Source organism: Haliotis rufescens, unplaced genomic scaffold, assembly GCF_023055435.1.
Source record: "Haliotis rufescens isolate VD_foot unplaced genomic scaffold, xgHalRufe1.0.p SCAF_14, whole genome shotgun sequence".
Lineage (NCBI taxonomy): Eukaryota > Metazoa > Mollusca > Gastropoda > Lepetellida > Haliotidae > Haliotis > Haliotis rufescens.
The window spans coordinates 6,808,457-6,826,238 of record NW_025963824.1 but is presented as its reverse complement, the minus strand read 5'-3'; the positions used below and the strand labels follow the sequence as shown (position 1 = coordinate 6,826,238).

The 17,782-nt window shown below is 41.5% G+C and overlaps 2 protein-coding genes across 2 annotated transcripts in view; one reads left to right on the top strand and one right to left on the bottom strand.

Annotated features, from left to right (window-relative positions):
- LOC124112894 (U4/U6 small nuclear ribonucleoprotein Prp3-like) overlaps window positions 1–6,124 on the top strand; it is a 30,998-nt gene extending 24,874 nt beyond the window's left edge. Inside the window, exons 18-20 of the mRNA XM_046473070.2 lie at window positions 1,803–1,886; window positions 2,869–2,927; window positions 4,745–6,124. Of these exons, the coding sequence (XP_046329026.1) occupies window positions 1,803–1,886; window positions 2,869–2,927; window positions 4,745–4,900 (299 nt within the window). The 3' untranslated portion in view covers window positions 4,901–6,124. The remainder of the gene's footprint in view (window positions 1–1,802; window positions 1,887–2,868; window positions 2,928–4,744) is intronic.
- An 8,991-nt stretch (window positions 6,125–15,115) lies between these two features.
- On the bottom strand, window positions 15,116–16,177 carry LOC124112877 (CD209 antigen-like protein E). Its single transcript, XM_048395589.1, has 2 exons — window positions 15,994–16,177; window positions 15,116–15,342 (listed from the first exon to the last, which is right to left on the bottom strand). Exons 1-2 carry the CDS (start codon window positions 16,175–16,177, stop codon window positions 15,116–15,118), a joined length of 411 nt encoding a protein of 136 aa, XP_048251546.1.
- Window positions 16,178–17,782: the final 1,605 nt, after the last annotated feature.

The following is a 17,782-nucleotide window of genomic DNA, read 5'->3' as shown; positions in this document are numbered from 1 at the left end:
TACAGCATAGAAGTCACATTTGTGGGGGCGGTGGGTAGCCAACTGGTTAGGGCATTCGCTTGTCACGTCGAAAGTCCGGGTTCGATTCCCCACATGGGTACATGTCTGAAGCCCATTTTTGGTGTTTCCCGCCATGGTATTGCTGGAATATTGCTGGAATATTGCTAAATGTAGCGTAATACCATACTCGTGTGGTTTTGAATAGACAATGCCGTTTAGAAATTGGTCAAACGTAACATACCGTATTCGACGTAATAAGTGCCCAGGGCGCTCTCAAAATTGGGGGCACTTATTGGAATATAATTTTGGTGAAAAAGGATGACAGCCTGAAATGTTTATATACGGCAGATATATTTTTCCAGAATTTAATTGCCCATAATTAAGGGTGCATATAACAAACGAGAGCGTATTATACGCGAGTAAATAAATCTTTTGTTCATTGATCAATTGGAAGGGGTGCTTATTGGAATTGTTCACTCGCCAATATATTAGCAAATATCGCCGTGGGCGCTTATTAGAGCAGGGCGCTTGTTACGTCGAATACGGTATGTTATACAGTCAAACAAGGTTGTGTCAAACTTTGATTTATTGAACTTGTGGTTGTTTGGGATTACACATTCTGAGTAAAGTACAAATTTTAGGTCATTTCTTGGTGGAGTCCCATAGGGAATCGAACCCACACTTAAAGAGAAGGCACATAATCGCCAGCACTCAAACCCACTCAGCAACCAAGCCTTTCACAGATTGAAAGTCTGACAACTGGTAGTCTAGATCTTGTACTTTGTGCACCCCTCCCATTTTCCCACTTTGTACTTTCAGACCCGTGAATATCCGGGGTAGAATAGGTCTTCAGCAACCCATACTTGCCGTAAAAGGCGACTATGCTTGTCATGAGAGGCAACTAAAGGGATCGGGTGGTCAGGCTTGCTGACTTGGTTGATACATGAAATAGATTCCAATTGCGTGGATCGATGCTCATGATGTCAATCACTGGATTGTCTGGTCCAGACTCGATTATTTTACAGACCGCTGTCATATAGCTGGAATATTGCTGAGTGCGGCGTTAAACAACAAACAAACAAACAAACAAAGAAACAAAACTTTGTACTTTCGATCTCTACTGGGAAAGTGTAATCCCAAATATGACATTTCTGTTTTTAATGTCATTTTCATGCCACTGGAAACTGTTCACTTTATTGTCACTCTGTAGCGATCTCGGCCAGTGGATTTATTTCTCTGACAGATTTGACTTTACACTGTCAGACCGCCTCCGTGGTCTAGTGGTAGAGCGTCCGCCCGGAGAGCGGAAGGTCCGGGGTTCGATCCCTGGCTGCATCATATCAAAAGACGTTAAAAGATGGTACTTGTTGTTACCCTGTCTGGCGCTCGGCATTAAGGGGTTAAAACAAGAACTGGTTGGCCCCGATGTCAGTATACTGTGTCTGAGTGGGGTATTCATGTTAAACTGCGGTATGGTATCTCAGTGAGCTAGCACTATAAATCGTCATCATTTCGGACTAGTACAAGCAGCCACACACACACACACACACACGTGCACGTCGCTAAGTAAGTGCAATAATCTTGGACGCGACATTAAACCCCATATCACCTCACCTTACACTGTCAGTTATATAATAAAGCTGAGTATTACTGACTTACTATGTGTGTAATCAAGCTGATTGTGTGTGATGTGGAATGGAGTGGTGCTCATGCTATCAACCACTGGTTTGCTTGCCTGACTTGATAATTATAAAGAGGCTGCTGTTATTTGGTTGGATTCACTCACACACTGTTCTGTTCAGGTCCGAAGCAGCAGCGAAAGTTCCGGCGCTTGATGATGCAGAGGATCAAATGGGCTGAGGACACCAAGAAGAAGAAGGATGACGGTTAGAGTCTCTCTCTCTCCCTCTATCTCTATCTCTCTCTCTCTCTCTCTTGTTCTCGTTCTCTCTTGTTCTCGTTCTCTCTCTCTCTCTCTTTTGATCTCTCTCTGTCTCTTCTCGCTCTCGTTCTGTCTCTCTTTTGATCTCTTTCGCTCACTCTCTCTCGCTTTCTCTTGATCTTGATCTCTCCCTCTTTCTCTCTGTGTCTCTCTCTCTAGCTCTTCTCTCTTCCCCCCCTCTCTCTGTGTGTGTCTCTCTTTCTCTCACTCTCTCTCTGTGTCTCTCTCCTCCCTCTTTCTTTCTCTCTCTTCCTCTTCCTCTCTCTCTCTCTCTCTCTCTCTCTCTCTCTCTCTCACTCAAACTTTTCACACCTAACCGTTTTATTAACGTGCACAAAATCTTGCATCTGGAAGAGTGATCCTGTTACTAACCAAAAATATAGGAAAACAACATCTCCAACTGGAAAAAATATTCTTCTGTGTTATCATAATAATCATATTTCATTTTTAATGTGTCTAATATCCAACCAGTGCTTCTCTGTGGCGCTGTAACATATCATTACCCTGGGCAATGGATGGATCAGTGTGCACTTGATATTCATTCTGAGATTCAGGGGTAGAATAGGTCTTCAGCAACCCATGCTTGCCGTAAAAGGTGACTATGCTTGTCGTAAGAGGCGACAAACGGGATCAGGTGGTCAGGCTCTCTGACTTGGTTGATGCATGTCATCGATGCCAATTGGATTGTCTGGTCCAGACTCGATTATTTTACAGACTGCCGTCATATAGCTGGAATATTGCTGAGTGCGGCGTTAAACAACAAACAAACAAACAAACAGTGTAGAGCAGGACTGAAGCCCTAGAAACTCTCAAGCTCTCAAGGAGCTGCCCAACATCTCCTGCTATCTTTGCCCCTCTTACACGTGTGAAAAATGCACTCGTCTTCCCCTGGATGACTGATGTAACATAGCTCTCTTCTTCTTCAGATGACAGTGACTCGGAGGAAGAGGAGGAGAAGTACAACAAATGTGTGCTGGTGTGGGAGGTACGTAGTTGTAGGGGTGGTACGTAGTTGTCATAGTTGTAGGGGGAGGCACGTAGTTGTAGGGGAGGTATGTAGTTTTAGGGTGAGGTACGTAGTTGTAATGGGTGGTACGTAGTTGTAGGGGGAGGTATGTAGTTGTAGGGAGGTATGTAGTTGTAGGGAGGTATGTAGTTGTAGGGGGAGGTACGTAGTTGTAGGGGTGGTACATAGTTGTTGTAGTTGTAGGGTGAGGTACGTAGTTGTAGGGTGAGGTACGTAGTTGTAGGGGGAGGTACGTAGTTGTATGGGGAGGTACGTAGTTGTCGTAGTTGTAGGGGGAGGTACGTAGTTGTAGGGGAGGTACGTAGTTGTAGGGGAGGTACGTAGTTGTAGGGGAGGTATGTAGTTGTAGTGGGAGGTATGTAGTTGTAGGGGGAGGTACGTAGTTGTAGGGGTGGTACATAGTTGTTGTAGTTGTAGGGTGAGGTACGTAGTTGTAGGGGAGGTATGTAGTTGTAGGGGTGGTACGTAGTTGTAGGGTGAGGTACGTAGTTGTAGGGGAGGTATGTAGTTGTAGGGAGGTATGTAGTTGTAGGGGGAGGTACGTAGTTGTAGGGGTGGTACATAGTTGTTGTAGTTGTAGGGTGAGGTACGTAGTTGTAGGGGAGGTATGTAGTTGTAGGGGTGGTACGTAGTTGTAGGGTGAGGTACGTAGTTGTAGGGGAGGTATGTAGTTGTAGGGGGAGGTACATAGTTGTAGGGGAGGTATGTAGTTGTAGGGAGGTATGTAGTTGTAGGGGGAGGTACGTAGTTGTAGGGGTGGTACATAGTTGTTGTAGTTGTAGGGTGAGGTACTTAGTTGTAGTGGGTGGTACATAGTTGTTGTAGTTGTAGGGGGAGGCACGTAGTTGTAGGGGGAGGTACGTAGTTGTAAGGTGAGGTACGTAGTTGTAATGGGTCGTACGTAGTTGTAGGGGGTAGTACATAGTCGTGGGTGGTATGTAGTTGTAGGGGGAGGTTTGTAGTTGTAGGGGGAGGTACGTAGTTGTAGGGGGAGGTACGTAGTTGTAGGGGAGGTACATATTTGTAGGGGGAGGTATGTAGTTGTAGTGGGAGATACGTAGTTGTAGGGGCTGGTACGTAGTTGTAGTGGGTGGTACGTAGTTGTAGGGGGAGGTACGTAGTTGTAGAAGGAGGTACATAGTTGTAGGGGGAGGTACGTAGTTGTAGTGGGCGGTACGTAGTTGTAGTGGGTGTTATGTAGTTGTAGGGGGAGGTACGTAGTTGTGGGGGACAGTGTGTGCTGGTGTTGATGGTCATGATGATGATGACGGTGATGTGTGATTGTGACGATGGTGATGGTCATGACGGTGATGTGTGATTGTGACGAGGTGGTGATGATGACGGTGATGATGATGATGATGATGAAGGTGATGATGACGCTGGTGATGACGCTGATGATGATGAAGGTGATGATAATGGTGGTGATGATGACGGTGATGATGATGACGGTGATGGTGGTGATGATGATGACGGTGATGGTGGTGATGATGATGATGGTGGTGGTGGTGATGGTGGTGATGATGACGGTGATGCTGACGGTGGTGGTGATGACGGTGATGCTGATGGTGGTGATGATGACAGTGATGATGATGACGGTGATGGTGGGGATGATGATGACGCTGGTGATGATGAAGGTGATGATAATGGTGATGATGATGATGGTGATGATGACGGTGATGATGATGACGGTGATGGTGGTGGTGATGATGATGGTGGGGATGATGATGATGCAAACAAATATTTTTCTCAGTTATGTTCCGGTTCTTTTCTTTCAGGGTATGACAAAAGCAAGAGCCTTCTCTGAAATGAAGTTCAAGCTGTGTCCAACAGAATCCTTCGCTCGTGAACAATTCAGGAAGTGTGGTGTGGAACACTACTGGGACTTGGCCTTCAGTGGTGCTGTGTTAGAGACAGCGGGGGAGGAGGTATGATGACCGGGGAAGACACTACTGGGACGCGACAGTCGGTTGCACCGTCTTGAAGAAGGCAAGGATGATGTGTGATGCTTGGATGGGAGAGACAGGAGGAGGCACATGGTTATTGCCTTGAATGGAAACTTCCCATGGAGGAGAAGACGGAGACGTGGGAAGGCAAGGGAATGAGCAGGAGGAAGGTCATGTGAAGAATATGGACACTCACTTCATTCCTCAATGGATAATAGCTATGGAGTGTGAATGCTGACTAGATGTGGTGAAATAACAGATAACGTATACTGAAGCTGACATGTTTAACGCCCAATCTCCTATTGAAGACATGCCTTTCAGATACTTTTATCAGGAGTTTATCAAGGCTCATGTCATGTCCAAGGTGGCCCTCTGTGGTCCACATCTACGGTTAGGGACGTACTTGACGTCACAGCCTGGTGACCTGGGGCCTACTGGATCCGTGTGTTAATCATTAAAGGCGATTTCCTTGTTTGAAACAAAACTTGCTGATTTGGTGAAGATAATCAGAAAATGACAGTCTGCAGTTTGATTGTGAATTTACAGTGAATATAGAAGTGCCAGTTTAACCAGGGTTTTACCGTATTCACAAAGGGTCCTATCAGGCAGTATGAGGGCCCTGTAAATTAATGAAATGGTGTAGTGTAGTGTACGTTTAGACAGCAAAAGACAGGGGTTGGTTTATGTCCCAGGTCACTCACACCAGAATGTCAGAATAACTTGTCATACTTGTGAACGCTGTGGAGCAAGATCTACATGGTCTGGTAAGACGGGAGTTGGTTTATTGTCGATATGTCCCAGATCACTCACTCTAGAATGTCAGAATAACTTGTCATACTTGTGAGCGCTGTGGAGCAAGATCTACATGGTCTGGGAAGACGGGAGTTGGTTTATTGTGAATCATGTCCCAGGTCACTCACTCCAGAATGTCAGAATAACTTGTCATACTTGTGAACGCTGTGGAGCAAGATCTACATGGTCTGGTAAGACGGGAGTTGGTTTATTGTTAAACATGTCCCAAGTCACGCACTCATGTCTGTGCAATGTCTGTGCAATGTCAGACTAGGAAGCCCTGCAAGGTTATTTAGTAGGGTGAGGTGAGGTGAGGTGAAATGGGGTTTAATGTCGCGTCCAAGATAATTGCACTTATATAGCGATGTGCATGCACGTGTGTGTGTGTGTGGCTGCTTGTACTAGACTGGACTGATGCCGATTTATAGTGCTAGCTCACTGAGATACCATGCCGCAGTTTAACATGAATACCCCACTCAGACACAGTATACTGACTCCGAGTCGACCAGTCCTTGTTTTAGCCCCTTAATGCCGAGCGCCAGACAGGGTAACAGCAAGTACCATCTTTTAACGTCTTTTGGTATGACGCGGCCGGGAATCGAACCCCGGACCTTCCGCTCTCCGGACGGATGCCCACAAGACCACGTAGGCGGTCCTATTTAGTAGGGTGAAATGATACAGCAAGGTCACGGTACCTATCACGATACAAACTTCTTGACTATAATTATTTCGGAGCAGGTTCCAAAGGAAAAGCTAGCTGTAAACACATGTTCATAGCGGCTATATATATAGGGGTGACTACTGGTCTGGAAATCACTATTGCGATAACTGTTGATATTGAAAGAAACTATTGCGATAACTATTGATATTGCAGGTAACTATTGCGATAAATATCGATAGTTTTCAGTATCATTTTAGATGGATTTCAGAGCTGAATTAAACCTTGGAACTGAGGTTTCCTTTGAATGTGAACAACAAATAAAAAGTAAAGTTTGAGTTTGTTTTGAGCAGCATTGCTTGTATTTTATTAATATGGTAAATACAATCAAAACTATCGATATTCCGAACTGAAATCGATACTTTTGATCGGAAACTGATTCAACAATCGATTTATTGACTTTAAGTGCTTACCAATAGCAACATATCGATATTTCGATTTATCGTGTCACCCCTTATAATTAGTAGTGAACTGAGAAGTAACACATTTTGCAATATTTGACAGACCAGAAAGCTGGGGTGAGGGTAGGGGTCATTAAACATTAGTAATTAATTAATTTTAGCAATCACTTTTTCTCGTATGGATAAAAAAAACGTATTGTGTATCGTATCATCGCATGAAAACTCACGGTGCACTGATGTATCGTTTCACCCCTATTATTTAGCATATATGGCAGCAATCTGATATGATAGTTAACTGTTATTTGAACCCTGATGATAGCACATTGGCTGTGCAGAGTTTGCCTCCCTTAGTCAAACCAGAATTCTATAATTGAGGGTAAAATTCCTAGATTTATCCTGATTATGTAGAATTCTTGTTGGTACCATTGCCATGCTCCAGGGTTTCACCAAAGTCGTAAACAGTTGAGATCTGCATCACTAAGGCCTTCCTCCAACAATCAGCGACCCGTGAAGATTCCGGGGTAGAATAGGTCTTCAGCAACCCATGCTTGTCGTAAAAGGCGACTAACAGGATCGGGTGGTCAGGCTCGCTGACTTGGTTGATGCATGTCATCGATCCCAATTGGGTGGATCGATGCTCATGATATCAATCACTGGATTGTCTGGTCCAGACTCGATTATTTACAGACCGCCGTCATATAGCTGGAATATTGCTGAACGCGGCGTTAAACAACAAACAAACCAACCAACCAACAATCACCTCCCACTGTTCAATGGGACAATAATCCACTCACCTGTCTGCGGTGCTTGAAGTGTCTTGTCATAATGATGAAATACCAACTCTCTCTCTCCATTGACACTGAATAAAGTTTTCCTTAAGTGGCAAAATATGAATGTTCTGCACATTCTATTTAAAGAATGCAGTATGGTTAAAAACAAACGTTGTAAATATGGAATAAAAGTTTTTCTAAATTTACTTGTTTTGTAATCTTTTCATTTCTTTAGTCACAGAGACTGTGGACGTGCTGTGTGAATATTGTTGCAAGGTTGATTGTCTGGTAAGGGCAGGAGTATGTATAAGACTGCTGAGACGTCACATTGACAGTTAATATTGTTGCAAGGTGGATTGTCTGGCAAGGGCAGGAGTATATATACAAGACCTGCTGAGACTCCACAGCGGACATGTGTTGTGAATATTGTTGCCTGGTGGATTGTCTGGCAAGGGCAGGAGTATATATACAAGACCTGCTGAGACTCCACAGCGGACATGTGTTGTGAATATTGTTGCAAGGGTGATTTTCTGGTGAGGGAAGGAGTATATACAAGACTGCTGAGACTCCACAGCGGACATGTGTTGTGAATATTGTTGCCTGGTGGATTGTCTGGTAAAGGCAAGAGTCTACTCAAGACCTGCTGAAACTCCACAGCGGACATGTGTTGTGAATATTGTTGCAAGGTTGATTTTCAGGGGAGGGAAGGAGTATATATACAAGACCTGCTGAGACTCCACAGCGGACATGTGTTGTGAATATTGTTGCCTGGTGGATTGTCTGGCAAGGGCAGGAGTATATATACAAGACCTGCTGAGACTCCACAGCGGACATGTGTTGTGAATATTGTTGCCTGGTGGATTGTCTGGCAAGGGCAGGAGTATATATACAAGACCTGCTGAGACTCCACAGCGGACATGTGTTGTGAATATTGTTGCAAGGTTGATTTTCAGGGGAGGGAAGGAGTATATATACAAGACCTGCTGAGACTCCACAGCGGACATGTGTTGTGAATATTGTTGCCTGGTGGATTGTCTGGCAAGGGCAGGAGTATATATACAAGACCTGCTGAGACTCCACAGCGGACATGTGTTGTGAATATTGTTGCCTGGTGGATTGTCTGGCAAGGGCAGGAGTATATATACAAGACCTGCTGAGACTCCACAGCGGACATGTGTTGTGAATATTGTTGCAAGGGTGATTTTCTGGTGAGGGAAGGAGTATATACAAGACTGCTGAGACTCCACAGCGGACATGTGTTGTGAATATTGTTGCCTGGTGGATTGTCTGGTAAAGGCAAGAGTCTACTCAAGACCTGCTGAAACTCCACAGCGGACATGTGTTGTGAATATTGTTGCAAGGTTGATTTTCAGGGGAGGGAAGGAGTATATATACAAGACCTGCTGAGACTCCACAGCGGACATGTGTTGTGAATATTGTTGCCTGGTGGATTGTCTGGCAAGGGCAGGAGTATATATACAAGACCTGCTGAGACTCCACAGCGGACATGTGTTGTGAATATTGTTGCCTGGTGGATTGTCTGGCAAGGGCAGGAGTATATATACAAGACCTGCTGAGACTCCACAGCGGACATGTGTTGTGAATATTGTTGCAAGGTTGATTTTCAGGGGAGGGAAGGAGTATATATACAAGACCTGCTGAGACTCCACAGCGGACATGTGTTGTGAATATTGTTGCCTGGTGGATTGTCTGGCAAGGGCAGGAGTATATATACAAGACCTGCTGAGACTCCACAGCGGACATGTGTTGTGAATATTGTTGCCTGGTGGATTGTCTGGCAAGGGCAGGAGTATATATACAAGACCTGCTGAGACTCCACAGTGGACATGTGTTGTGAATATTGTTGCCTGGTGGATTGTCTGGCAAGGGCAGGAGTATATATACAAGACCTGCTGAGACTCCACAGTGGACATGTGTTGTGAATATTGTTGCAAGGTTGATTTTCAGGGGAGGGAAGGAGTATATACAAGACCTGTTGAGACGTTTGGAGCAAATGAACAAATGAAAGCAGTGCCTCCCCCATATAAATGAGTGTATTCGTAAGTTGTAAAGCCACATTCCTACAGACATACAAAGTAATGATGTGTTTGGCGTATTAATAAATATATACATATTTAAGAAAATAACAATAGAGTGGGAGTTGCCAATCGTAAATAAAACACCTCGGGGAGAATACACCATGAGGGGCGCAGTACCTTGGTTTATTGCTGTTACAGGAAATGAAGCTATATTTAAGGCAGTACAATATTATATATGTACAACTAAAAGATTTGTGTAAAGAACTGTTCATTCAACATTTTATGTCTTCTATTTCAATTTGAAATTGTGAAATTTTGTAGGTGAGGTGAAATGGGGTTTAATGTCGCGTCCAAGATTATTGCACTTATATAGCGACGTGCATGCACGTTTGTGTGTGGCTGCTTGTACTAGTCCGGACTGATGCCGATTTATAGTGCTGGCTCACTGAGATACCATGCCGCAGTTTAACATGAATACCCAACTCAGACACAGTATACTGACTCCGAGCCGACCAGTCCTTGTTTAAGCCCCTTAATGCCGAGCGCCAGACAGGGTAACAACAAGCACCATCTTTTAACGTTTTGTGGTATGACGCGGCCGGGCATCGAACTCCGGACCTTCCGCTCTCCAGGCGGACGCTCTACCATAAGACCACGGAGGAGGTCTGAAATTTTGTAAATACCAGGGAGAGGGCATTCTAAGTTGGAAGAACTTGTCCCCCAATCCTGTTCACTCCTTGTGAATAAATATGTTGAAATAAAAAAAACCCCTAGGTTTATACATTTCTCCAAAACTAATCTGGCCTAATATATTTCTTAAATCTAAACTCCAGCTTATAATGTCGCTCCACGTGTAGTGTTCATTAAGTCATATGTATATATTCATTAACACGCTAAACAAATATACCCAGAGAGCAAAATTGACGAGAGATTATACAATGAAACGTGTATTCAAAATTAGAGGTTAGAAAATAACATCCAGCAATTTTCTTCCTTCTTTATTTGTTCACACGTCAATGGATAAATTAATGACTAAATCATTGAGAATGTTTCATCAACTATTGTAATCATGATTTATTAATTTGTTCTTATTGTGCTTCAGTGCAATCATAACACATAAGGCTTGAGTGGGCCCGTTTGAGTTCTTCTCAAATCATTATGAAGCATGGATGAGACGTTAGTACTACCATGTTGCATCAACTATTGTAGTCATGATATATTTATTCGTTCTTATTGCGCTTCAGTGCAATCATAACACATAAGGTTTGAGTGGGCCCGTTTGAGTTCTTCTCAAATCATTATGAAGCATGGATGAGACGTTAGGACTTGCATCTTTCTAAAGGTAGGCTAAAACGCTGAGTTCAAGAATAAAGGATCTAAATGATCAGAACCAACGCTTCTGAATGTATTCGTTCCCCCTGTAATTTGTCAGCAGTTCGTTAGTGTTTCTGTCATTTCTGGATTACGGTGTGTAAACTGTATGAACGTCAAATTGTGTTGTTCTTGTCAGCAGTTCGTAAGTGTTTACGTCATTTCTGGAATACGGTGTGTAAACTGTATGAACGTCAAATTGTGTCGTTCTTGTAAGTAGTTCGTTAGTGTTTCTGTCATTTCTGGATTACGGTGTGTAAACTGTATGAACGTCAAATTGTGTCGCTCTTGTAAGCAGTTCTTTAGTGTTAACGTCATTTCTTGAATACGGTGTGTAAAATGTATGGACGTCAAATTGTGTCCTTCTTGTAAGCAGTTCATAAGTGTTTCCGTCATTTCTGGAATACGGTGTGTAAAATGTATGAACGTCAAATGGTGTCGTTCTTGTAAGCAGTTCGTAAGTGATTACGTCATTTCTGGATTACGGTGTGTAAACTGTATGAACGTCAAATTGTGTCGTTCTTGTCAGCAGTTCATAAGTGTTTACGTCATTTCTGGATTATGGTGTGTAAACTGTATGAACGTCAAATTGTGTCGTTCTTGTCAGCAGTTCGTAAGTGTTTCTGTCATTTCTGGATTACGGTGTGTAAACTGTATGAACGTCAAATTGTGTCGTTCTTGTCAGCAGTTCGTAAGTGTTTACGTCATTTCTGGATTACGGTGTGTAAACTGTATGAACGTCAAATTGTGTCGTTCTTGTCAGCAGTTCGTAAGTGTTTACGTCATTTCTGGAATACGGTGTGTAAACTGTATGAACGTCAGATTGTGTCGTTCTTGTCAGCAGTTCGTAAGTGTTTCCGTCATTTCTGGATTACAGTGTGTAAAATGTATGAACGTCAGATTATGTCGTTCTTGTAAGAAGTTCGTAGGTGTTAACGTCATTTCTGGAATACGGTGTGTAAACTGTATGAACGTCAAATTGTGTCGTTCTTGTAAGTAGTTCGTTAGTGTTTCTGTCATTTCTGGATTACGGTGTGTAAACTTTATGAACGTCAAATTGTGTCGTTCTTGTCAGCAGTTCGTAAGTGTTTCCGTCATTTCTGGATTACAGTGTGTAAAATGTATGAACGTCAGATTATGTCGTTCTTGTAAGAAGTTCGTAGGTGTTAACGTCATTTCTGGATTACGGTGTGTAAACTGTATGAACGTCAAATTGTGTCGTTCTTGTCAGCAGTTCGTAAGTGTTTACGTCATTTCTGGAATATGGTGTGTAAACTTTATGAACGTCAAATTGTGTCCTTCTTGTAAGCAGTTCGTAAGTGTTTACGTCATTTCTGGATTACAGTGTGTAAAATGTATAAACGTCAAATTGTGTGGTTCTTGTAGGAAAGTTCGTAAGTGTTTACATCATTTCTGGAATACGGTGTGTAAACTGTATTAACGTCAAATTGTGTCGTTCTTGTAAGTAGTTTGTAAGTGTTTACATCATTTCTGGAATATGGTGTGTAAACTGTATGAACGTCAAATTGTGTCGTTCTTGTAAGCAATTCCTAAGTGTTTACGTCATTTCTGGAATACGGTGTGTAAATGTATGAACGTCAAATTGTGTCGTTCTTGTAAGTAGTTCGTAAGTGTTTCCGTCATTTCTGGAATACGGTGTGTGAATGTATGAACGTCGAATCGCGGCGCCTTAGACGACTGGGCCACCGGAGTGGTAAACGTCTAAGACCTGCATCACTTCGGGTTTTCCTCCCACATTAAGCCTCGTTAAACATAACTCACTCACTTGATCAATGAAGTTAATATTAGAGTATAGTAAAATACGTTCACTTAATACTTCATTCCGAACATTCTTAAACTTACAAACAAGCGGTCAAGCAGGTTCAAACCAACAAGGCTTGCGGCATTGAGAATTGTGAATGAATACATCAAACATACCGATGACATGGTGCTCGAACTGTATGGATGATAATAATAATAATAATAATAATAATAATAATAATAATAATAATAATTATAATCATGGACGGACTTATTTTTAGATAGCACAGAAGCTGTATTTAGAGAAGCCTACTCAAGAACAGATCAATTTTTACATTGAACTTTTTTATATCAGGTCTTTGAAAGGCATTTAGAAGTGATACACCCATGGAAGAGAATATCACACATCCACATATGACATCCACATATTCTCTTCCTTACAAGACCGCCTCCGTGGTCTAGTGGTAGAGCGTCCGCCCGGAGAGCGGAAGGTCCGGGGTTCGATCATACCAAAAGATGTTAAAAGATGGTTCTTGTTGTTACCCTGTCTGGCGCTCGGCATTAAGGGGCTAAAACAAGGACTGGTCGGCTCGGAGTCAGTATACTGTGTCTGAGTGGGGTATTCATGTTAAACTGCGGCATTGTATCTCAGTGGGGTAGCATTATAAATCGGCATCAGTCCGGACGAGTACAAGCAGCCACACAAACACACACACGTGCATGCACGTCGCTATATAAGTGCAATAATCTTGGACGCTATGTTAAACCCCATTTCACCTCACCTCTTCCTTACAAACATGATAATTTGAATTTAAAAGTACAAGTACTTTGAATGATCACTGAAGTAAACGTTACCATGAGAACATAACAACTATTACCAGCTGAACCGTAGCAACTTAAGTAAAACAAGATAACTGCAGATGCTTATTCAAATACTACCAGATAATGATACTTAATCATTTTAACAAAAATCAAAATTTCTACTTTTACAAATTTACATATAACGTGAGAATGTGTTTATAAATTTTATGCTGGTAATTTGCAGTATTGTAATTCTCTTAAATGTGACTGCAGCTGAAATACCTGTATCTTTATCGAGTATTCTACAACATAAAGTACAAAATCGACAGGCGCTTCACGATATTGCGGATGGATTCATATAGTAATATATTCAAAAGAGATTGACAAGTCTGTATGTTTGTAGCTACAGAGAGAGTTTTACGTTTTGAGTATTGTATTCTCGACGGTCACAGACTGGTTGTCTTTAAATAAATACATTTAGCTGCCGACTCTAAGCTACTCTTAACATTGATACATCAAAATATTGCCAGTGAAAATACATACAATAAGTCAAATAACATGACAAAAATATAAATGCAGACAATAGAAACACGTTCACAACTAAGTCACTTGATACAGTAAACGTTATACACGTTGGACAGAATATTTAATAACCCTCCACGACTCCCATAACTAACTAGTTACTTGGGGCTAAGTCTGGGCCGTAGAGTTAAATCACCCACCCTACAGCCCAGACTTAGCCCCCAGTGACTATTTCCTGTTCCGGCAAATGAATTCTGCCCTACGTGGAAGACGCTTCCAGGATGACGAGGACATAAAGGCTGCCACAGAGGCGTGGTTAGAGGTCCAATCTGCGGATTTCTATAAAAGTGGTATTAAAAGCTTGAAGGACAAATGGAATAAGTGTTTTGAGGTGAATGGAGATTATATTGAAAAATAAAAGTGCAAAAGATTTTCTGCGACTTGGTCTTATATTGAAGTTGCAAAACTTATTGAACGCCCCTGTACATGCAGTACAGTGATTCATCTGTCATCATCCCAAATCACAGAATTCAGGAAATGAGTGCTTTAAATGTCATTTTAATGGATCAATTTCACAGAGGTAACCCCTTAAGAGATGGCATGGGATGTCATTCATGTATAGAATTCAGGATATGAGAGCTTTAAATGTCATTTCAATGGATCAGTTTCACAGAGGTAACCCCTTAAGAGATGGCATGGGATGTCATTCATGTACAGAATTCAGGAAATGAGAGCTTTAAATGTCATTTCAATGGATCAGTTTCACAGAGGTAACTCCTTAAGAGATGGCATGGGATGTCATTCATGTATAGAATTCAGGAAATGAGTGCTTTAAATGTCATTTTAATGGATCAATTTCACAGAGGTAACTCCTTAAGAGATGGCATGGGATGTCATTCATGTATAGAATTCAGGAAATGAGTGCTTTAAATGTCATTTTAATGGATCAATTTCACAGAGGTAACTCCTTAAGAGATGGCATGGGATGTCATTCATGTATAGAATTCAGGAAATGAGTGCTTTAAATGTCATTTTAATGGATCAATTTCACAGAGGTAACTCCTTAAGAGATGGCATGGGATGTCATTCATATATTTGTGGCCATGTCTTGACTCTACACAGTCCTCATCCATCCCACCAGCCACAAGTGATGGTTCACCAGGAATCCAAGCTTCAATGTTGGTGAGACGTTCCCCATCTGTCCAGTAGAAAGTATCATTCTGGAAAACATCGTTCAGACCAATCCACATGTAGACTGCAAAGAAGAAGGTGACAACAAAACACTACTCAACAGTGTAGTATATTTATACATGAGTGAGTGAATGAGTGAGTGAGTGGGTGGATGGGTGTTTGGGTGTGTGAGTGAGTGAGTGAGTGAGTGAGTGAGTGAGTGGGTGTTTGGATGGGTGGATGAGTGGGTGAGTGAGTGAATGCCACTGTCCCTATCTGGAATCGCCTTTTAACTTCCCATATATATTTAAAAAATTATAGTTACTGTAGTTTATTTATGAGTGAGTGAGTGAGTGAGTGGAAGGGTGAGTGAGTGGAAGGGTGAGTGAGTGAGTGAGTGAGTGAGTGCCACTGTCCATATCTGGTATCACCTTTTAACTTCCCATATATATTTGAAAACTATAGTTACTGTAGTATATTTATGAGTGAGTGAGTGAATGAGTGAGTGAGTGAGTCCCACTGTCCCTATCTGGTATCGCCTATTAACTTCCCATATATATTTAGTTACTGAGGAGACGAGGTGTACGTGAAGTCTTGACAAGTCACAAAAATGTTAATTGAATGCATGATCAGACCATTGCAAAGCTTGACCTTCTAACTGCCAAACGTGGCAAAGAAAGTATCAACCACGAATATTCAGGTGTCTGTGAGGAATCATGTTTGTTTCTTGACTTACCTCTCCCAAAGTGTGGAAACTTTCTGTCCACCAGCTTTTGTTTCTTACTTGAATCCATCTTTACCAGCGATGCACCCTCGGACTGACAAGCACGAAGGGCGTCATGCCAGCCTCTGTCCTTGGGATGCTTCTTGATATAAGTCACGATCTGACCAACCTGCATGCGGTGGTAACCTTTAGGCATACCTGTCCACAATGGAGATGAAATACAGACATACATACACGTGTACATTATATGCATGGCACTACCACTGAAAAGGTGACTATGCTTGTCGTAAGAGGCGACTAACGGGATCGGGTGGTCAGGCCTGCTGACTTGGTTCATGCATGTCATCGTATCCCAATTGCATGGATCGATGCTGATGATGTCAATCAATGGAATGTCTGTCCAGACTCGATTATTTACAGATCGCCGTCATATAGCTGGAATATTGCTGAGTGCGGCGTTAAACAACAACCAAACAAACATTTTCACTGGACAAAATATCATCCATTCCAAAAAATCCAAAACTTGGAAATACCACCATTCCAGTTGGAAATATGACCATTCCAATATTTGGCAAGGTCATATTTCCCAGCTTGGATTTGTTTGGATTTGTTTGGAAATATTTGGATACAGCATGTCATAATCATATCTGTTAAACGTTGTACAACTATTGACCTTATGTGAGATTAGTAATGACATGAAAGTAAATAATTAAGAGTATTTTGGCACTATGTACCACGAAAAGATCAAATCATGAGCAAATTTAATTAAAAGAATTTCTGTCATTTAAAGTGGCTACTCTTTATATTTAATTTCTTATCTTCCTTGTGTATAATCATATGACATTGACTATGAACTTTGAACAATTAAACAAATATTTTGTTTTCCCATACCGACTTACGGTTGTCGTAGAACAAAGACCGTTTCGAGAATATAGAGGGCCTCATTATTATAATTTGAACTAATATACGTATGTACATAATAGTACTAGGTATAAATGAATTTTAATAAGTGTTCGTACAAGAATATGAACTTCGAATTATCTCGGAATTATGCGCAACACATAGGGCTGGAAATTTTATAATTGTTCTGGAACTATCTGACGGTAATTCAAAACAGGGAACAAGATATCGTCAAATGAATCATTGAGCCAGGAGTGCAACGATTTAAATGCTGACAAAATGAATAAACATATCTGGAACAGAATAGACTGTTCATGCGGACAATTATATGCTACGTCTATTGCCAATGAAGTTTATCACCCCATGTTATAGCATTTGTTTCATATAAAAGATAGAAGCCAAATAAATGGGACAATTAGTTGTTATGAATTAGCTTTACCTCTGTGACATATCACGCAACTAAATGTGAATATGTTTATCAAATAATCAATTACAGTAATTAACCTAGTGTCCTTATTTATACACAATTTAATTACGTATTGGGGTACAATATATAATACACATATACACGGAATGATTTCTTATTTTGTCAATTTAATCATAACCCAAATCATACAAATCAAAATGTGAAAGTAGTGACTAACTTTATGATCAAGGGTATAAATACTCAATTGTATCTATTGATCCTAATAGTATAACAATAAACCCTGTGTATATACTGAGCATATTTAGATACATCCGGATCTACGACCGCAGCCATATAATCAATCAAGGAAAGTATATTAGATTGAATTACAAATATGATTTCACTAAAACAAAATTTTCCGTTATCCACGTTAGCCTAAACCTGGGAGAAATAAAGTTCTGTTCTGTTCTGAAGACGCCGTCATGATTAGTTGGC

Coding starts and splice junctions, on each gene's coding strand:
- LOC124112877 (XM_048395589.1), bottom strand. CDS start 16,177: ATGCCTAAAGGTTACCACCGCATGCAGGTTGGTCAGATCGTGACTTAT. Junction 15,343..15,993: donor GTTTCCACACTTTGGGAGAG/GTAAGTCAAGAA, acceptor TCTTCTTTGCAG/TCTACATGTGGATTGGTCTG.